At 35.5% G+C, this 23255-nt stretch overlaps 2 protein-coding genes across 4 annotated transcripts; both read left to right on the forward strand.

The window, feature by feature from the left end:
• The first annotated feature begins 261 nt into the window (after positions 1–261).
• Positions 262–9907, forward strand: Mtpalpha (monolysocardiolipin acyltransferase Mtpalpha). Its single transcript, XM_034970294.2, has 14 exons — positions 262–474; positions 631–737; positions 1134–1320; positions 2095–2287; positions 3067–3188; positions 3306–3535; positions 4600–4779; positions 5315–5481; positions 5728–5957; positions 6109–6301; positions 6992–7127; positions 7702–7925; positions 8880–8996; positions 9397–9907. The coding sequence occupies exons 1-14, from the start codon at positions 405–407 to the stop codon at positions 9533–9535; spliced, it is 2295 nt and encodes a 764-aa protein (XP_034826185.1). The 5' UTR covers positions 262–404; the 3' UTR covers positions 9536–9907.
• An 8608-nt stretch (positions 9908–18515) lies between these two features.
• LOC138404780 (probable palmitoyltransferase ZDHHC24) lies at positions 18516–22392 on the forward strand. Of its 3 annotated transcripts, none has more exons than XM_069509819.1 (2): positions 18516–18533; positions 19038–22392. In XM_069509819.1, exon 2 carries the CDS (start codon positions 19126–19128, stop codon positions 19966–19968), a length of 843 nt encoding a protein of 280 aa, XP_069365920.1. In that variant the 5' UTR covers positions 18516–18533; positions 19038–19125; the 3' UTR covers positions 19969–22392. The 3 variants fall into 3 exon arrangements, with proteins under 3 accessions (XP_069365920.1, XP_069365910.1, XP_069365914.1); XM_069509809.1 differs by lacking the exon at positions 18516–18533 and adding an exon at positions 18547–18703; XM_069509813.1 differs by lacking the exon at positions 18516–18533 and adding an exon at positions 18725–18895.
• The last annotated feature ends 863 nt before the right edge of the window (positions 22393–23255 follow it).

Genomic DNA, 23255 nt, shown 5'->3' on the forward strand with positions numbered 1-23255 from the left:
CAACTGGTGACAGAAGGGCTGGCTCATTTTTTGCGCAGCGGATCAGCCTGGCTGTCCAGCGCGGAAATGCAGCCAGTATTCTTGGCACCATTCCACGCGGTCATGATTTATATAGTAATTAGATAAGGCTAGCTTTAAGTTTTATTGTATTAAAAAAAAAAAAAAATTTTTATTATCTACATTGCTGTCAATGATTTCATGTTTACTGTCAGTGTCAATGTTAATCTGTCAATGTCTTCGTCTTCCCTGCCCCCGGCCCCCTTGATTTTCTTCCCTTAACCCCCTCTTCTATCTATCACCATCTGACGAGAAAGTTTAGGTTCAAAGTCTGGGTCTTAAATTCTTTAGTTATTAGCGAACTTTATTTATATAAAAGTTGCTGTTTACATAATAAGTTATTCAACATGTCTAACAGCAAAATGTTTAATGCCCTTAAGATTCTAAAACGCCGGAATAATGTGAATTTTGTAAATAGTAAGTATTGGCATAGCTAACCAAGTACGACTTCAATTTTTGAGACGATTTAGATAGTTTACTGTATGTTTTCTTAAATAAATCGTATTATTATTTGTACCGCTACATTCGTGTTTTAAATTACACTTGTTTAAAATATACTGTATAACTTTTCAGGGCTACATAACAGGCACTTTGCGGCCGCCGCAGCTTCACAAGTACATACAAGATGTAAATTGGTTAATGGAGTTTATGTTGTTACTCTGGATTCGCCAAATGTTAAAGTAAGTGTAAAAAAACGTATTTATAACTGATATGTCGGGTTTTGAATTGTGCTACGTCGATCGCGAATTGGGGATCTGTGGCCAGCTCCAGGGAGGTCTAGGCAGAATCCCCTGGATTATTTGGCGGAAAGTTGAACAAAACTTTACAAAAAAAATTAATCCGTACTTATTACTTATTTACTTATCCATACTAATATTATAAATGCAAAAGTGTGTCTGTCTGTCTGCTAGCTTTTTATGGCCCAACTGATTTCGATGGAATTTGCTACAGAGTTGGCTTATGTCCTTATACATGACTATCTGCCTCATACTAAAATATATGTGTATAAGCCATCTTTAAATTTTTATTACCAAGACCATTTTAATTTTGACTAAAAATCCATTCATGGTTAACAGGTTAACTCACTAAATGAAGCTGTTATGAATGAAGTGTCCAATATAGTCAATGAAATTGAATCAAACCCAGCAATTGAAGCAGCTGTTTTCATATCGGGCAAGCCAGGATGTTTTATAGCCGGTGCTGATATTAGCATGATAGAGAACTGTAAAACTAAAGAAGAAGTTGCTAGACTCTCTAGAAATGGTATGTATCATATAAAAAACCGGCCAAGTGCGAGTCAGGCTCAGGTAAAACCCTTTCATATGATACCCCACTTGATATAGTTATCTTACTTTGTAAATTGAAAATACTAATTATTAGTTCATGACCACAATTTTTTTTTTTGTGTGATGTAACAGAATGACAGACAGACAACAAAGTGATCCTATAAGGGTTCCGTTTTTCCTTTTGAGGTATGGAACCCTAAAAATTAATGTTGGTCTTTCAGCTGTCTATTGTCTTTTTGCCCACTGCGCATCATTCATCTGATTTGAAACTTTTGAAATGTGCTATTTATTTTGCTAAATGTGAGTAAAATATAGTACATTGATAGATGGTCTCTTTCACATTTTGTCATTTAGGTATGGCATGCAAAATATTAAGTATCTGCTTTCAGTTAAAATAAATCACTTGTACTTTACACAGTTCTTGTTGGGACTTGTGGGAAGATTTTTGACACAGTACCATCAACATACAAGCAGTAGGTGGTGTACGATTCCCATTGTAACACCCGACAGACATTAACTAGTAATTCTAATAAAAAGTTTTGATGCTACAACCAACGACCGTGCAGTTTGAAGTGGAAGCATGTTAGCTGGCTGCAAACAATAATATTAGAGAGCAGACAGCTTTTAATCGTACGGAATCCTACTAGTAGATTTCCATTTGTAAAGAAGTTATACAGGTAGAACCTCTCTAATTTTAAGTTTTTTGTGAATTAGAATTCGCTATAAAATCTGCAATATTTCTCTGTCAAAGGTCATGAAATTTTCAAGAGAATTGAAAATTCGCGCAAGCCTTTCGTGGCTGCTATTCAAGGCAGCTGTCTGGGCGGCGGCCTGGAGACAGCTCTGGCCTGTAAATACAGGATCGCTGTGAAGGACTCCAAGACTGGATTTGGTCTGCCTGAGGTGATGTTAGGTCTTTTACCTGGAGGTGGTGGTACTCAAAGGTGAGTTGTTGGTTTCTAATCTTGGTATAATTACTAGCAGTTTTCTGTTCCTTTGTCTCTATCTGTTCCTTAGAGTTGGGGAACTGCCCCACTTATCTGCTGGGGTAAACCGATAGACGTTGAGGTCCTAAGGTGCTGGATTCAGGCCTCCCGCAAGACTGTGACGTGTGGAAGTCCCTACAAGAGTCCTATGTCCAGCTGTGGATGTCTATCGGTTGATGATGATGACTTATCTGCTGAGTAGAGGCATTTTAGATAATAGCTGAAACTTGAGGAACAAGTTGGAGGACTTTTTCTCCTCAGTGTTAAATTCATTCAATTAAATTTAAATTGTATGTAGTAAATAAAGCTAAGTTTTGGCATTATTAAACTGCTGACTCCTTAAGAAGGTAGTGGGAACTTGGGAAGCCCTATGTCCAGCGGTGGACGCAAACACTTCGACCGTACGCTGTGCCAGATCCTTCTTTCCACGCACATGCAAACTGTGGAACCAACTTCCATCGGCGGTGTTCCCACTAGATTACAACATGGGGTCATTCAAGGGGCGGACCAACAAATTCCTAAAAGGCCGGCAACGCATCGGCGGTTCCTCTGGTGCTGCAAATGTTAATGGGCGGCGGTTAATGACCCGCCTGCTCGTTTGCTCGCTATCTCTAAAAAAAACAGGCAGATTGATTGATTGATTGAAACTATATGTATTATATGTACATCAGATCAGCCAGTCAGGGAATTTTTTTTAGTTAAATCCAACATATGCATAACTTATTTTCAATTTCCAGGATGCCAGCTTTAACATCCATTCCAACAACTTTAGACTTAGCTCTCACAGGCAAAACAGTAAAAGCTGATAAGGCCAAAAAACTTGGTATTGTGGACCTTTTAGTTTCTCCACTTGGGCCAGGTAAATGTTAGATTATTATTTCATAAAGTTTGTTAAATTAGTTTTTAATTACCTCTTATATTTTATACTAGATACTTTAATTATTGATCCTAATATTGCCTTATGAAATCTTTCAAGGTCTCAGCCAACCAGAAAAAAACACAATCCAATACTTGGAAAATGTGTCTATTCAAATAGCTAAAGACATTGCGTCGGGGAAAATGAAGGTTGATAGGAGTAAGAAGGGACTAGTTGACAAAGTCACTGCCATGGCCATGCAGTGGGATGTGGTGAAAAACTTTATTTTCAAGAAAGCTAAGGAACAAGTGATGAAAGCATCACGCGGTCTATATCCTGCCCCGCTAAAGGTGAGCATGATGCATCAATATTCAATATGCAGTAGGGACCTTGAATCAGAACATTTCAATCAGTTTAGTTTAGAAGTAACAAACCTTAAAAGTTATTGTTGACTATTGTATAGCATTACGAGTAAATAGGTTTTAGTTGTCTTATTTATTTTATAACAATTTAGACAAATGTAGAATTCTAGAAAAAATTACCATAATAAATGTATTTCTATTGCTAACAAGACTCACATGCAAGTTATAAAATTTGTGATTTGTAATGTGATTCTTCCAATAACAGTATGTAATAATTGACGCACCTCACTTGCTAGTTATATGTTGCAAACAAACAATTCAAGGTGTGCTTCAATCAAAGCTAGAACCCAGAGCTGAGAGGTCAGGCCAAATGCACTTGAATCAGAATTTGTTTTTTTTAACCATAATTTTTATTATGTGGCTAGCAAATAAAATACTATACTATACCTAATTTATAATTCTTTTTTAGGGTTCCGTACCTCTAAAGGAAAAAGGAACCCTTATAGGATCACTTCGTTGTCTGTCTGTTGTATTTGTCAAGAAAGCCTATAGAGTACTTCCCGTTGACCTAGCATCATGAAATTTGGCTGTTAAGTAGGTCTTAAAGCACAAGTAAAGGAATAAATCCGAAAACCGTGGATTTGTGGTTACATTACACAAAAAAATTAAAATGTCTTCAACTGAACTTGAAATGAGCAGATAATTTAATTTTCAAAGTAAGATAACTATACCAAGTTTGGTATCATATGAAAGATTATAGGTTAATATTCTAAAAGAGATTTTTATTTATTTTTATGCTTAATAGTTTTTGTTTTATCGTGCAAAATGTCGAAAAAAATACCTGAGTACAGAACCCTCGGTGTCTGTCTCGAGACACCAAGGGTCTGACTCGCACTTGGCTGGTTTTTTCATAACAGATAGGTACACGTTAATAAAATAATATATCATTAAGCTATTTTTGAGTTCATAATTAGGATTTTAAAATATGAGCGTAGATAAAATAGTGTAGATAGAATTTATTTACTCGTACCTATCGAGACATATTGTTGTAGATTCTTGAAGTAGTTAGGACAGGTGTAGACAAGGGCCAGGCGGCGGGCTACGAGGCAGAGATCCAGGCCTTCGCGGAGCTCGCCATGACGCCGCAGAGCAAGGGGCTCATTGGCCTCTTCCGGGGCCAAACTGAATGTAAGAAGAACCGGTTCGGCAAGTCTCAAGTTGATGTTAAAACGGTATGTTTATGATATTATAGTATAACGCCATTGTTTGACATGTTGTAATAGATAATAACGGCAATAATTAATCCATTTTGAATTAATAATGAATTGAATGAGGATTATTGTCAGTCTACTTTCGCTCTTCAATCAGCAAATAGACAAGAAAGCATTCTTTATTCGAAAAAAGAGTCAAGGGTCTTAAGGCAAGGGTACTATTACTATATTGATCTTAAGATTTTTTCTGTCTGTCTGTCTGTCAGTCTGCTAGCTTTTCACGGCCAAACGGTTTAACTGATCTTAATGAAATTTGGTACAGGAGGTAGCTTATATCCCGGGGAAGGACATATGCTATTTTATATCTCAGAAAATCAAAGAGTTTCCATGGGATTTTTAAAAAAGCTAAATCCACGCGGACGAAGTCGCGGGCATCATCTAGTAGAAAATAAAATCAGGGATTGATGTAACTCAATCAAGACACTACGTTTCATTAAGTGCTTGAGTTAAAAGAAGAGGTTCTGTTCGAAAGCTCCTCATATTCGATTTATTTCAGATCGGTGTTCTGGGCGCGGGTCTGATGGGTGCAGGCATCGTGCAGGTGTCCATCGACAAAGGCTACAGCGTGGTTTTGAAAGACGCCACCAACGCCGGCCTCTACCGCGGCGTGGGACAGATCCAGAACGGCCTCGTCAACGCCGTCAAACGGAAGAGGATCTCTGCGTAAGTTAGATCGGTGCTATGGACGCGGATATCGTGCAGGTGTCCATCGACAAAGGCTACAGCGTGGTTCTGAAGGATGCCACCAACGCCGGCCTCTACCGCAGCGTGGGACAGATCCAGAATGGCCTCAAGAGGATATCTGCGTAAGTTCGTTCTCAGATCCCTGTTTGCGGTGTGGACATTTACAGGGATTCCCCATCCGTTTTGTAATTTGAAGTTTGTTAAAATATTTGATATTGCTTGCAGCTTACAGAAGGACAAGTTCCTGTCGAACCTGCTGCCAACACTGGACTACAGCAAGTTCAAGAACACGGACTGTGTGATCGAGGCCGTGTTTGAAGACATCAACATCAAGCACAAAGTGATCAAGGAGCTCGAAGCCGTGGTGCCGAAGCACTGCGTCATTGCGACTAACACCAGCGCCATCCCGATCACCAAGATCGCAGCGGGCAGCAGTAGGCCGGACAAAGTCATTGGTTAGCTTTAAATTCTTTGACGCTATACACCACTGCTGTTTAATTACCATAATTTTTTAAAGCAAATTCAGAAAAAGTGTATTGTTTTAAATGTGCAACCAGATATATAGCCCAATTAAATTATATTATTAATAATGAAATGAGTAAACAGGCATGCACTACTTCTCGCCGGTGGACAAGATGATGCTGCTGGAGATCATCCGGCACCCCGGCACCAGCGACGACACGGCGGCGGCGGCCGTGGCCGTGGGGCTCAAGCAGGGCAAGGTGGTCATCACTGTGGGCGACGGACCCGGCTTCTACACCACGCGCATCCTCTCCACCATGCTCAGCGAAGCCGTGAGGTATCACTACAGCTGCCTATATAAACATTCTAGCTTCCCCCAGCTTTAATTCCAACATAATATTATACTGGCAATTTTGCGATTTTTGGCTACATTGTTTCTGACGTACTTGCAGTCCCAGTCTGGTCTCGAGTCCAAAAAACTCTCTTGCCCAATCGTCATCATAAGCGAAGGTTTTGCTGATGTGGCCATGGCAACAGCTTGGCTAGAACAATCTTTACATAGTATAAAATAAAGTCGTTTCCCGCGTCTGTATGTATGTATGTATGTATGAACGCGTAGATCTCTTAAACTACGCAACGGATTTTAATGTGGTTTTCACCAATAGATAGAGTGATTCAAGAGGAAGGTTTATAGCTATAGTTTAATTCTCAAAAAATTAGAGATCCCTAGAGACATCGATGTAATGTGAATTAGGTCGGAAAAAAATCCTCTCATTTGAAAGTTTTCGAGGCAAATACACCTCAATGACACCACATTAGTATCTACATTGCACCCATGCGAAGCCGGGGCGGGTCGCTAGTATTTTATAAAATATACAGAAGAATAATTTATATAAACGAGCTTGGATGTTGTACTCTGTTATGTGCTCTGTTAAGTATGTATATGTGGGCTGTGGCTGACGTATGTACAAACTTGTGCCAAAACGAAGTCCTGTATAAATTCGTTATTGTTTGCATTTAATAATAGGTTACTTCAAGAAGGAGTCGACCCGAAGGATCTCGACAATATGACGAAGCAGTTCGGTTTCCCCGTGGGCGCCGCCACACTGGCCGATGAAGTCGGTATCGACGTAGGATCACATATAGCTGTCGATTTGGCTAAGGTACTTATGGCATGCCATGATAATATATCTTTATCTTGAGACCTGATGGCAGACAATTAAATCACCTTAGCTCGCTGCTAGAAGTTGAATAGAGAAGCCTTGATTTACAAAAGCAATTAATATTAACTTCTGGCCTACCAATATTGTTTAAAATCGTTTGCTCACATCTGGCGCTTTTATAACTAATGTATACAATACGCCGTGCTAATAATAATTAAATTTTGGTTTCGTCTTTTTGTCGTCATAAAATTATGGTATTCAACATTTAACAGACCTTAATGGTTTGGTAAATGTTTTTTTTTCAAAAGTCTGCCAATCAGCACGTGGCCAGCACTTATCCTTCTCATTCTGAGAGGAGACCCGTGCTTAGTAGTGTGCTGGCGATGGGTTGATCATGATGATGATGATGAAAGGTCTTTTAGACAAAATTCAGATTAACCTAATACATTAAAGTAAATTCACACATTTTTGTTTATTTATTTAACTGACCTTGGGTTTTACATTTGAAAATAAACTAAATGAAAGTTATTTAATCAGAATTTTGTAGATAATGGCAGTTCAATTTTTTATTCAGGCCTTCGGCGACCGTATCAGTGGTGGTGACTTGAACATCATGCAAGATTTAGTTAAAGCTGGCTTCATGGGCAGGAAGTCTGGTAAGGGCTTCTACATCTACGAGAAGGGCACCAAGAACAGGGATGTTAATCAAGAAGCGGTGCAGCTCTTAAAGGATAAATACTCCCTGCAACCCCGAGGTGCTAACACTGTTGAAGACCAACAACTGAGGATGGTTTCCAGGTATGTGCTGATTTATTAATCGATACAGGATGACCCGCCGCTTCGTCCGCGTGGGTACAGGTTTTTAGGATACTTCAGGGGGGAGGGGCAATGCACGCACAACAGACGGAAACGTTTAAATGCAGAAACCAGCCCAGAGTAAACAAGAAAAAGAAGCTTTTTACGAATCTGTACCCGAAGGGTGTCAACGGGACCCTATTACTAAGACTCCACTGTCCGTCCTTGCGTCTGTCAGCGGGCTGTATCTCGTGAACAATACATAGTGGTAGGGACCTAAAATGTTTACGGAATGTGTATTTCTATTGCCGCTATAACAACAAATAGTAAAAATTTCAAAATTAGGGGAGCCCTTCCTGTGCAAGATCGACTTGCATTTGGAATGTGTATTTCTATTGCTGCTATAACAACAAATACTAAAAATTTCAAAATTACGGAACCCTTCCTGTGCGATTTCGATTTGCACTTGACCGATTTTTAAAAATTCCTCGGATTTTCTGGAAAAAAAACTAGTCTATGTGTAATTCAGGGTATATGCTATATCCAATCCAAACAGCTAAATCGGTTAGTTATTGTGGTGTGAAGGAGTAACAAACATTCACATTTATAATATTACTAGCTGATGCCCATGACTTCGTCCGCTTGGATTTCCTTTTTTTAAATCTCTTGGGAGTTCTTTGATTTTCCGGGATAAAAAGTAGCTCATGTCACTCTCCAGTCTCCAGGTCTTTAAGTATACCCATGCAAGAAATCAGACTATTCCATTACTGCTTTACAACGCGATTGTAGGACCAACCATGAACCAACAAACAAATACACTTTCGCATTTACAATATGGGTAGTTACTATAGTGACTAGTGATAGTGATACAAGAATTAAGATTATCAGAACCTGTGCAACGTTTGATATTTTCATCACATTGCCTTTGGCTGTAACGATGTTTTATTCTTTTTGCAGATTTGTTAATGAAGCAGTATTATCCCTAGAAGAGAAAATCTTGCACAGTCCGCTGGAAGGAGATGTGGGGGCCGTATTCGGACTGGGATTCCCGCCATTCACTGGTGGACCATTCCGGTAATTTTTTCCTCATAAATAGTAGTTTATATAAAAAAGGCATAAAACAAGTCATTTTATCTGAGATGTTTATCTACCTGAACCGGAGGTGAGGCCAGATATTTAAGTCGAGGACACAACTTGGTTGTCTGTCTGTCTGTCCGTCGTGTCTGTCAAGAAAACTTATAGGGTACTTTATAGGGTACTAATAGGGTAATTTGGTAGGTAAGTCTAATAGCACAAAAAAAGGAATAAATCTGAAAACCGTGTATTTGTGGTTACATCACAAAAAAAATTAAAATGTGCTCATAAACAAATAATTGGTATTTTCAATTTCTGGTTTAGCTTCCCAGACACAAAAAAAAAGGCGCGTGAGGAGTTGAATTTTCCGCGTTATATGCAAAAATTTTAATTATTTTAGGTGGGTTGACCAATATGGCGCAGACAAACTTGTGAAGAAGATGGAAGAGTACCAGGGATTGTACGGCGCTCCGTTCAAACCAGCTCAGACACTAGTTGACATGGCCAAAGATAGCAGCAAGAAATTTCACAAGAACTAACGCTCATTATTAGCTGATACAATGATAAGTCATTATTTAAAAAAAATAAGATAAAGAACTGACTGTCCAATGATTTTCCTACTACAGCTCTTCCATTTTGTAAAAAACTGCCTACTTATTTTTTGTTAGAATAATATTGTACTCAGTATGCTATATCTTCATTGTCATTGATTAAAACAAATAATCAAAGTCTGTTCAATTTCAAAGAGTGCTTGATAGTTTAAGATATTTGTCAATTTCTATAGGGACATATTTATTTAGATATATAAGAAAATAGTATATTTTACTACGCAATTTATTGGTGAGAATGTGAACATGTAATATAATATGCGTTCTGTTATTCCCATTTGTGAATAAATATTGGTTTAGTAACTTATTTTTTTTATTATTTCCTTTTTAGGGTTCCGTACCAAATAGCAATAGTGAAGGAACCCTTATGGTTCGAACGCACTTGAGCTGCGCTGCATCAAAGATAATATTATCTTGTTTAATATATTATCTTTGGCTGCATGACGCGGTTCGGCAAGTATAGTTTATATATATATATATATATATGAATTTGTATGGAGAAAAGCGCTGCCGCGTCGCGCAGTGCAGCGCAAATGCCATGGACCTTTATGGTGTAACTTAAAGACCCTCCACTTGAAATAATTCAGAATATAGGTAGGTACTTCGTTTTATAAAATAATGTATGTGAAATGAAAGAGCTTCATTTATACATTCTGAAATATTGTAAATTATTTGGAAACTAGATCATCTTAGAATTCTATATTAGAAACTCTAAGAATAGGTATTTAAAAGTTAATTTCCACAAACATTTACGCATAACTTTTAAAACTAGATTCAATCAATCTTAGAACAAATAGCATGGTACTTCAATTCATATAGTACCAAAAGGCAATAGCAGACCGCGCTACTGTGACTGGACAAATTCGATATATTATTCTGTGGTCAAGGCATTTCCCATGTTTAATTTTTCTACCAAATTGGTAGTTTAGTTTACAGTAACATATTTGTATTTTAAAGCAAAAAAATATTCTCTAACCATTAATTTCTATTTACCAATATTTTATTTGGTTCTACCTTTGGTATGTATCATTGATTTAATAAATATTCTTCAAAATAAAATTGTCAGACAATTTTTTGCTATTGATATGGTAGAAATTGGGCAAACAACCTGGTATGTGCTGGCGGTCGGAATGTTTTTCTGATTTTGCTATTTTTAATACCTACCTTTTGTAACTATTTAAAGTTTTTAGTGATTTTACGCTACGTTTAGCAAACCAGTGAACCCAACCCACGCTAAGTAAGCTGTCAGAGGTTCTAGTGTTTTGAGACCAAAGAAATTTTAAGTTTTCCATATCCATGTTTGAAACAGAGACTTCATAGAGACTTCCAGTGTTTTGAGACAGGACTCCAGTGTTTTGAGACAGAACTCCAGTGTTTATTTTCGAGACAGGACTCCAGTATAGTTGTAGTTAGGTACTAGTTAAGTACTAGTGAACATGTCTTACAAGAGGGGCTGTATTCCAGGCTGTTCAGGTTCACTGCAGGTTTGTAAATGCCATTGTAATACCGTCATATCTACTTTAATCCTTGAATGCAATTTTTATTAAATTCCTTGAACTTGATGACAATATGGTTCACGCATAGGTTTTTCTTTAAGTATTGGGCGTTCCGATCCAGTGATAGATTCTCTTGACGATTCGAAAGCACCTATTTAAAAGTTTATTTGAATAAAGAAGTAGGTATTTCTTTAGTTTTTCTAGACCAAATTCCTATCATGGTCAACCCATCGCTGGCTCACTACAGAGCACGGGTCACCTCTCAGAGTGAGAAGGGGTTTAGCCATAGTCTACCACACTGGCCATGAGCGGATTGGTAGACTTCACACCCTTTGATAACATTATGGAGAACTCTCAGGCATGCAGGTTTCCTCACGATGTTTTCCTTCACCGTTAAAACAAGTGATATTTAATTAAATAAAACACACATAACTCCGAAAAGTTAGAGGTGGAAGGTGGTAGAAGGTGGACGTCCTAACCACTAGGCTATCACAGCTTGACAAGGTATATTGTATCTTAAACTTTAAAGTGTGTTAAAGCAGATTAATGATGAATTTTGTAAAAGGCTTCTACAGAAATGTGAATTGAGTCAGATTTAGTGAACATGTTATGAACTTGTGACCATACTAAGATACTCGTATTTTTACTTTTCAGGTATAGAAAATGTCCTGCATGAATTTCCAAATCGTACAAAAGATTTGGATCGTTTTATGACCTGGATTCATAATATTGGTGGGGATATCTTGAAATTAAACTACTCGGCACCAGATCCCAGTCCTCAGGGAACTTTATCAACTGTTTTTATTAGGATAAGGAAGAGTGATTAGGATTAATTTTGGTAAAAATAAAGATTAGAATCCAAAAATTTCTATTATTTAAAAATATGTGTTCAGATTAATTATTATAGATTTTTTTTTAAATTTACATGATACGTTAAATTGAAAGCGAGTCAAATATTAATAAATAATTAATCTGAACACAATCCTACTTTCCATAGCAGTCCTATATGTATGTATTATATGTATAGGTATGAACCTATAAAGCAGTCTATATATATATATATATAGGTAGGTATGTACATATTATAAATATTAGTTCCGTTCGTCAGATACAGATGGCGCTTCTAAGCTGTTGCCACTATTAGCTCGCGAGATAGTAGGTACTCTATTTCCATATGTAAAAAGTACTCTGTGACTAGATTGCAAGGACCACGGAGTCTGAGGACTACGGACTCAGCACAGCAAGCAAGCAAGGGACTGGATGAGAGCATTTTAATATTTTAATAAGCTGTCTATGGCCAAATATAGTTTATCTGTAGTGATATATGTCTATGGTATGACTACATTAGTCTGTGGCTGCCGCCCGTAGATAGAGTAATTATTAGAGTCCGTTTTAGGATCGATAAAATTCAATTAAATAAATAATATACTTTGAGAAAACATATTTTTATTATAGGACATGTCAGAGTGACATTTCAAATTTTAAAAAGAATTAGAATAAAATAGACAGCCAGTGTGACACATAAATTAATACAAAACCTTCTTTAACATCCTCCCGTTTTGAGAAATTTATGTCACCAAGCCGATTAACTTACAAATAAACATAAGTCTAGGCTTATGGATAGGCTTAGTTAGAATATCTGCACATTGATATTCTGTGGGAACATATTTGACTTCAAGATCATTTTCTGAAACTAATTCTCTGACATAAAAATGTCTTAAAGCAATATGTTTCGTACGTCGATGAAGCTCTGGATTTTGAGAAATTTTTATAGCTGCATCATTATCAATTTGCAGCTTGGGAATTTCTTTTAATTTGGTAACTTCATTAAACAGTCTCTTAAGCCATACAATTTCACGAGCTGCTTCACTAGCTGCTACGAGCTCCGCTTCAGTACTCGAAATTGCTACTGATGTTTGCTTCCGACTTGCCCAAGCAATTACTCCTCCAGCATACATACACAGAATTCCAGATGTAGAGCGTCCTGTGTTTGGATCTCCAGATACCAAGTTCCTTTTCTAACAAAAGTTTTACATGTCTTTTATTCTGGTGACAAAATCGTTCGTGATACAGCGTACGATATATCTGGTCTGCTTGCTGTCATCAAGTATGCTAATGCACCAACAGCTTCTCTATAAGGAAACTTAACATCATTCTCCTTTTCAGAATCTGTATGAGCTTCTTTAATAATTGGAGTATTGACTGCTTTACAGTCACTCATCCCAAAGCGTTCTAGTAGCTTTTGAGCATAATGCTTTTGTGAAACTACAATTCCACCATGTTTATCACTAGAAAGTTCTAAACCAAGAAAGTAATTAGCTGGTTTAGTGGTTATCTTGAACCTACTTCTCAATTCAGCTATAAACTTCTCAGAATCTTTCTGATTTGTTGATGCAACAAGTCCATCATCAACATAGAGCGCTAGAATAATTTTATTGCCTCGTCGATTTCTAATAAACAAACATGGATCTGTGTCACATTGTTTAAAGCCAATATTTTTCAGATAGTCGACAATACATTTGTTCCAACATCTGGGAGCCTGTTTAAGTCCGTATAGACTTCTCTTCAATTTACAGACTTTATTTGTGCCATCACTATAGCCTTCTGGTTGTTTCATATAGATATCTTCTTCTAATAAACCATTCAAAAAGGCAGTTGTTACATCAAACTGTAAGAGAGATAGTCCTTCGTTTGCAGCGATGCTTAAAATTGACCTAATAGTTGACATTCTAGCAACAGGGCTAAATGTTTCCTCATAATCAATTCCCTTCTCCTGAGTATAACCTCTTGCTACAAGTCTAGCTTTATATTTGTCGAGGCTTCCATCAGCATTGGTCTTCTTTTTATAGATCCATTTACAAGAAATAAGCTTTCTGTCTTTCGGTTTATCCACAAGTATCCAAGTTTTATTCTCTTTCAGAGAATTTAGCTCACTTTCCATAGCTTTCAACCATTCAGCTTTTTCAGAACTATTTATAGCTTGTTTATATGTTTCAGGTTCGCCTAAATCATTTACAACAGTAGATATAAAATAGTCATCGAATCGCACTGGTGGTCTTAGTATAGATCTATCTCGAAGAGTTCTTGTTTCAGGAATTTCTTCATCCTCAGAATCAGAGGAATTAGGAGTAACATATGATTCATTAGACTCGTCTTCATTTTGACTGATGATTTCATTTCCATTAGTCGACGAAGTGGGAATTACTTCATGTGAGCTTGAATCTGGAGCATTCAATGTTTGAGGCATACTAGAAACAGCATCATCTTGTAATACATCCTCCCTTGCATTGAACATTGGATGATTTTCATTAGTCTTAGGGAAGTGAATTTCTATACTTTGTTCATCTGCTTCAGTTGCATCTGAATCTAATCCAATTGATCTAATAATCGACTCATTAAATGTTACATCCCTCGATCTGATTAATTTAACATTGCCGTTATTATCACAGCCCAATAATCTGTAACCATCATTACCATCATAACCAATGAGAATACATTTATCGGCTTTCTTGGAGAGTTTTGTTCGCTTTTGTTTTGGAACGTGAGCGTAACATTCACTACCAATTATCCTTAAATGTTTAATGGATGGTTTTTGTCCAAACCATAACTCAAATGGTGATTTACCTTCTGTAGAAGTCGGTCCAGTTCTGTTCAGAACATAAGCAGCAGTGTTGACAAGCTCTGACCAACAAGCAAGTGGAAGTTCTTCATGAGCATGCATCATAGTACGAGCAGCCTCAACTAAAGTTCTGTTATCTCTTTCACAACACCCATTTTGCTCTGGTGTATATGGCATTATCAATCTTTGCTGAATACCATGAGACTTTAAAATATTTTCTACAGCCTCGTTATGAAATTCTCCACCATTATCGCTGAGAATTGTTTTTATTACATGACCAGCAGTCTTTGTTTCATTAATCATCTGTACAAGCTTATCTTTAACTTCAAACTTGTTTTTGATAAAATAAATTTGACGATACTTGCTGTAATCATCTTTAAAAAGTACAAAATAGCGAAATTTACTGAAAGAATTTGGGAACGGACCACACACATCAGTATGTATAATCTCTCCTGGTACTTTAGCTCTTTCTCTTGTTCCAAATTTACATCTGTGTGTTTTACCATAGACACATCCTGTGCATAATTGAGAATCGAGTTTTACTTTGATACCAAGTTCCTTTTCTAACAAAAGTTTTACATGTCTTTTATTCTGGTGACAAAATCGTTCGTGATACAGTTGTAGGATATTATCATTAGATACAGTGTTCAATTCAGGAGTTTGTCTTTTAATTGCTTGTATATTTAACTTATACAGACCTCCATTTTTAACGCGTTTTCCAATTAAATTAATTTTTCCTTTTACTTTCAACATACACGATTCTCTTTCAGATATAAAGACACTGTCCTCAAGTTTGTCTTGTGCGGCAAGAACAGAAAATAAATTTCTTTTTATTTCAGGTACATACCATACGTCACAAAGCCTTATATATTCTTGCTGTCCATGAACGTCTGCTATTATATCAACTGTACCTTTACCGATAGCTTGTATTTTAGCGCCATTTGCAGTTGTAACCGATTGGTTATTAGTAAAATATTGAAATGTAGAAAATATGTCATTGCAACAAGAGACATGGCTAGTTGCACCATTGTCGACATACCAATTCTCATCATCTCTTTCAATTACATTTACTGTTTCATTAGTTTCAATCTGCATTAGTGAAAGTGTAAAGTTGGCATCTTTAGCTTTACTTGTTGATGGATTTTGTGGCTTAGGAGGTTTACCATCCGATATCCACTTATAACAGCTTTAAGCTTGAAGCTATAAAATAAAAGAACAGAAACATAGAAAATTGTTTTATTTATAATTATAGAACTTCAATTATTAGTAACTAAAGATTAGAGGTACTTATCATCTAAGGTATAATTAATACAAATTTAAATATAAACACTATTTAATTTAGAACTAATGTAGATAGCTACTAGGTCAATTAATTTGAAACTAATTAATTTAACTAGTTGGTAGGTAATAGCAATTCAAATACCACAAACTGGCACACACATTTTAAGCAGGGTCCAGGAAAAATATTTTTACATTCTCCATATCGTTAAAGATACTCCTCCATATCAGATACTTTTCTCTCAGGATGTATACAGTCTTCTAGCCTAATCACTCTTACCCGTTGTTTACAACTGTAAAGTTAAAATGGTATAATTTATTTAATTTAACTATTATACTGCACAACTAATGGACTGATTATTTAGATACAACAAAAGTATGTTGGTATACAAAACAAGATACTCAAGTTATACATCTTGCACCCTGGGATTTTGAACCATTACACTATGTTTAACATATTGTATGAAAAACAAGGTCTTATCAGTGATAGATTTATTTCTTCAATTGTGCCACAAAACCTAGATGGGTCTGGGTGGTAGCTGTATAATTTTCATGACCATGTTTCACCAAGTACCTACCTACTGGAATTATTAATAACTAGTTAATACATAACTTTGATGATTTTGATGAAATAAAAATAAAATATTATAAACTCCAGGATACCTCAAGGCGTTCCAAACGAAGGTCGTGACACACAGATAAACAACAAAGTGAAAGCAAAAGTTAACTTTTTCAGTTTTGAGGTTCAGAAGCTTAGAAATGGAGGATCTTTCGTGTCTTGTAGAAAATAAATTGAGCACTACTTACGTATTTTCCCTTTTAGGAAGTTTTCTTACAAATATACTTTTCCTGGCACCTGATTTGATTAATTTATGTTGCTAATTTCACCTTTATGGAATAACAAATTATTTTGCGTTCATTTAACAAAATTTGTAAACTAATTCTAGAGATTTATCAGTTTTTCAACTTTCTTCACATGACCACCACAGACTAATTTTAATGACCGAATCAAAAAGAATAACCTAACTTTTGTGGTGATAAATAAAGATTCCGAAGAATTGAGAACCGTAAAACGGGGTGAATAGGTACGAAATCTAACTTCGCACTGAAATTTACGGATGTTTTGGTACAAATTATGATGCTTTAACTGTTTGTAAGCATCTCCGGTTGTAAGAATTCTAAGGAAACATCCAAAAAATATAAAATAATGATAAATTACTGGTATATTTTAATCAAAATATATGCTGTCCCTATTTATACTTGATCCGGGGTGTAACGGAATGGCAAAGGGGTGAATAGGGAAAAAAGGTTAGGGTTGTCAAACACAAGTTAGTCTATCCTCTAATATTACAAAACTAGCTTATGCTCGCGACTTCGTCCGACACAAATTTCAAACCCCTATTTCAACCCCGTAGGGGTTGAGTTTTCAAAAATCCTTTCTTAGCGGATGCCTATGTCTTAATAGTTATCTTTATACCAAATTTCAGCCCGATCTGTCCAGTAGTTTGAGGTGTACGTTGATAGATCAGTCAGTCAGTCACCTTTTCCTTTTATATATTTAGATTAGGAAAGTGAAGACTTGTTTGTTTGTAATCGATAAACTCTGAAATTACTGGACTCATTTTAAGAATTCTTTCACTATATTCTATAGCTATTTTATTCAGAAGTAACATAGGCTATATGTTATTAAACATGGCATAGTAGGTATCAAATCTTTAAAAAAAAGCAACCGCCGAGTTTCTTGCTGGTTGCTGGCATTCCGAATCAGTGGTTTGACGATTCAAAAATAAATAAATAAAATTATTTTTATTTAATTAAACTTTCACAAGTAGTGTAGTTAGGTACCTGTACTTGTAAAAGTTTAATTGAATAAAAAAATATTTTTATTTATTTATTTATTTATCAATATTAAACAGTAAAATGCCATTTAACAAAATTTTACTAGTCGACTACACAAAAAGGAAGAATGTTTTTGAACAATTTTATTAAATATTTAAAGTGACAGCCCTGTCCCTATATAAACCTTACTGTTCCTATTTAACCTTGATTCGTTCCAATTCAGTAAGTATAGCGTTCCTATCCACCCCTTTCCCGTACCTATAATCCCCATGGCAAAGCCAAAACCACTTGGTTTCCAATTTTTTCTATTTTACAGAAAAATATGTAACATTTAGACAAATCTGCTTTTGTGACGCCTCTTAGATAAATGTTTAATGATTTCTAATAGTTTTTGTACTGTTTTATTCTCGTACTTCGTCAAAGTAAACAAAGTTTTGAGACCTACGGCTTAGCGTGTTTTGAACAACGTTTTTGCAATGACGCTTTCGTTATTTTAATGTAAATTTGTCTCTGGTTCAGTGTTGCCAACTAAAAGATCAAATATTCTACTATAGGGAAAAACAATGCTACCAAAATTCTAACCTGTTTTGGGTATTATTTTTACCTTCAAATCTCATTCCCAGTTTTGTCCCTATTCACACCTCGATTCCTATTCACCCCGTTTTACGGAACCTCTTTTTATTTTAGTCGGTTAAAAGTGAGTTATAATTCTATGGTTATTGGTTACTGACTTGTTTTGATCTTGCCACCATTTCATACAAATTTGAAATTACAAAAATATTTCTCTACAATATAAAGCTTCGACAGTCGTCTGCCTTGCTATCCAAAACGTTTCTGTATTTTGTAAAGATAAAAGTGTATAAGCAAGTAAGTTTGACGGAAGTCCGAAGTTTACAATATTTTCTAATCAACATTTTCCTTAATGTAATAATTATTGTGTGTCAAAATAATTGTTTTGTGTAGTGGAACCTGTCTTAATCTTTGAAATTATTTATCAAATTAACATTTCCAAGTAGCATTGATACTTGATTATTATAACGTGCGCATAATACTGTATAGGTAAACATTTTTATAAATAAACTTCAGAGTTTATATAGGTTAATCTAATCTTATCTTTGCAGGTCTAATAGAACATTGCAATTGTGTAATATAACGAAGTCATTAAAATATAATTTATTATAATGTCTTGTTTATTTTCCAGGTGTAAAAATGAGAATTAATTTTAAATACACTCAAAAAAATATATAAGTAAGTCGCAGGAAGATATTGGTGCTTTGAAGAGATATAAAATGCTAATAACGGTTGAAAGAGTCCAAAATAAACAAATTAAGCGATTTTTGGGTCATATTACATACCTAACAATAGTTTTATTATTAGTGCCAACATTTCTATACTTTGAGCTTTGTATTGTCCTGCCTGCGGTGGTTGAAATATGGTCAATCCAATATATTATACACTACTTTTGTGCCTCATTCCTTCTACTAAATATTATTGGCAACATGATATACGGAATGTTCACTAATACTACTATAAAAGGTAAATTTTTAGAAACTGCACAGAAGGAGGACTGGACTATGTGCTCTGCGTGTGAGAGTTTGAGGCCGCCCCGTGCTTGGCACTGCACCATCTGTGATATATGTGTTTTAAAAAGAGACCATCATTGTACATTTTTTGCATGTTGTGTAGGATACTATAATCACAGATATTTTATGTACTTTACATTGTATATATTTATAGCTATGATGTATTCATTTTATTTCAATGTTATATTTCTATCACAATTTGTCACTTGGAACCATGGCTTACTTTTAGTTAGGTTCATATTTCCTCTTGCAAGCTTTGTTATAGATTTTAGTGTTGAGAGCTGGTATATGTTTTTGGTTGTGATCAATTTTGTTGTGGGAATATTTACTGGCTTTCTGTTTTTATATCATTTTAATAATATTTTAAAAGGTCGACTGACTCCTGAAACAAAATTGGACAACATAGGCATCTCTTACAACCAGGGCTGGCAGCTAAATTTGATAGAGGTCTTTGGACAAAGATGGTATTTAACTTGGATTTTGCCATTTATTTCTAGTCCTTTACCAGGCAATGGTATTGAGTGGGTCCTTGAAGATAAGCACAAGTAATTTTGAAACAATTTTTATTTGCCATGTGCTTACAAAAGATGGACATGTTTCTTAAGTTTTGACTTTAAGACCCATTACGCACTGTCGACTAGTCACTTGGCAACTCGGTCAACCGTTAGAATTTCTAACTTATCTATATGAAAGTCGTCGCGTGTATGCGCATGGAGTTGCGGTTACTCGTGCGCATTGGAAAAGCGACTTCCATATAAATTACAGATACTAACGGTCGCCGCGATTTAGTTGCCGGGCGACTAGCCGACCATGCGTAATGGGTATATTTTTTGCAATAGTTGTTGAGGGGAGGTTGAAGATATGCATAATTATTTATAAGAATTTTTGCGCAGCCATTTTGTTAGGCGTCATCTAACGATGCTTTCCCATGATATTTCACTAATTAAATGCCTCTACACTTTATTATAATTTCTTGTTTAGTAAGGACAAGTCACAGAGTAGAGATGCCTATGTAACTTTTTATCATCAACCTTTAAATTGGACAACATACATATAAATCGTTAAAACTCGCCAGTGTAAGTGGTGCCTTGGAGTCTAAAAAATTAAAATATTTAATTAATTAAGTTTTAAATACCTATACAATCTTAGGCCAAATGCTCTGAGACTGCAACGCTTTATAAACTTAATTACAAAGCGAGTGATATTTTGAATAGATCCCTATAATATTCTATGCTTACAGCAAGATAAAGTTGAAAACTAAAACCCTACTACAATCGTCTTAATAAACTTATATTTTAATACTTCTCAACGGGAAAAAGACAAAGTGTATTAAATTCACTTTACCAAATGTTAAGCAGGTGAAAACCACTGTGCAACTTAATAATGAGGAATTAGATTTAGTGGATACCGCTATTTTTCTTGGAATAACGTTAGATGCAAAACTTCAATGGGGCTCTCATATAAATAACTTATCGAACAAACTTAGTTCTGCCGCATATGCGGTAAAAAAGATTCGCCAGTTGACAGACATAGAAACTGCGAGACTAGTATATTTTAGTTACTTTCACAGCATTATGTCATATGGTATATTATTATGGGGTAATGCTGCTGATATTAATTCTATTTTTGTGCTGCAGAAAAGGGCTGTTCGAGCCATATACAGTATGGGGCCACGAGAGTCGCTGAGAACTAAATTTAGGGAAGTTAAAATTATGACAGTGCATAATCAATATATTTTTGAAAATTTACTGTAGGTACGTACATAAAAACATAAATAAATTTAAAAAAAAAAGTGACTGTCATAATATAAATACTAGAAATAAAAATAAACTTGTAATTCCCGCCTCTAGGCTCAGTAAAGTTAGCAATTCATTTGCTCGTAATTCCATACGTTTCTATAATAAGCTTCCAGAAGACATATTGGAGATGTCTCTTAACAAGTTCAAAGTTTTCATAAAACGTAAACTAATTGAAAAATCCTATTACAATGTAAAGGATTATTTAAATGATAAGCAAGCTTGGGAATGAGTTGCTTAACGACTTTGTGATAGTTCTAATAAGTTTCAATAATTTTGTAAAGTGGTGATAATAAAAAGAATACCCGGCTGAGTTTGTTGTGGGCTCTTCTCAGACCTGGGCGCGTTTGGAACCCTCGTAGCTTTAGTTTTAAGTTTGCGTTATAATTATCACCACTATATTATCTTACAAATCTAACACTATACCAGACAATCAATAAGAGTAATTTATTACCTATTTTTTGACTAAATCATTTGAATATTGTAGCATATTTATATTTAGGAACACAAAATTTTCTCCTCTTTCATTTGACACCCCACTCGATACAATAGCAAAAAAAAATGAGAGAGACTTTTTTGGGTGCCACATCCGCCATATTGATTTTGTTCATTTAAAATGTAGCCTATGTCACCCGGACTATCGATTGACACTTCATTCATCAAAATCGGTTCAGTAGTTTAGGCGCCACGGTGGGACACACATAAATACAAACCTACATACATACATACATAGACTGCTAAAATCCCTATATAAAACCCTTGACCCTTCCTTTTGGCTTTGGGTAGTCCGGTAAGAAAGAAGTAGCTACGTTACGTATCTACGCGTCTAGTGAAGACTTAAACTACAGCAGGTGGGTCACATTAGTTTCTCTTCTAACCTCGAGCATCTTATATCTTGTATTTATCTTACTCATCAGCGAAAACGAATGTTATACGCCATGTAATATATGAAGATTCCTAATATAATATTATATTTATATCTATGAATTTAATATCATTGATAGAATCTGTACCTACTTAATTAAAATTGAGTTTAGTTTAACATAAAATAATGATGTTCTTATAAAGATGTCATGATACATGTAAGTACATATTAAAATACATATTATTATTATATTATTATGGTATTATATAATTTTGTAATTTGTTATTTTAATAAAATATGTGAATTTAATAATCTATTTTTTTATCGATTTATTCTACATATATAAGCACAAAATTGGTGCCGATTCTCTAGGCGGTTTTCTAATTTTAAAATGTCTAAATAACTATATTAAAAAAGTATTTATAATAAGTATAATAAGTACACATAGTGGCAGAGTCGAAACGAAGAACTTTGAACTTTATTTCAACTAAGTAATGCATTTCTACTTTTAAATAAAAGCGATGCTCAAATATTTATCAAAATGTTTAGTTTAGAAAGTCTTTTCTGAAATGTTACAAAGTAAACTGAACTGCGACTCTCCTGCAATGTGTGCCTACCTACTAAGCCCCTAAAATGATGTGATTTGTGCGAAGCGCAAGTCCAATTACAAGCAGCGGCGAACTATAAGCTTGTCGGGAGCCCTGGGGCTGCATAACTAAATGACGCCCCCGTTCTCTGTTACCTATGTTTTTCATCGCGGATTTAAGCGCTGAAAGAAACTGTAAAGTAAATTATACATACTACTAATATTATAAATGCGAAAGTGTGTCTGTCTGCTAGCTTTTCACAGCCCATCCGTGTAACAAATCTTGACGAAATTTTCACGGCGGCTAGACTTGCATCCCGGGAATGAAATTGATACAGATTGGAAGAACATAGGCTACTTTTTGTCCTAGAAAATCAAAGAGTTCTCTCACGGGATTCTTAAAAAACCTTAATCCAGGTGGACGAAGTTGCGGGCATCATCATATATTTGGTACAGAGATAGCTTGCATCCTGGTGACGAGCGTAGGCAAATTTTTTTATGCCGAAAAATAGTTGCCACGGGATTTAAAAAAACCAAATCCACTCAGGTGAAGTCGCGGGCATCATCTAGCTAGTCAACTTAGTGATTC

Source organism: Maniola hyperantus, chromosome 1 (assembly GCF_902806685.2).
Source record: "Maniola hyperantus chromosome 1, iAphHyp1.2, whole genome shotgun sequence".
NCBI classification, from domain to species: Eukaryota; Metazoa; Arthropoda; class Insecta; order Lepidoptera; family Nymphalidae; genus Maniola; species Maniola hyperantus.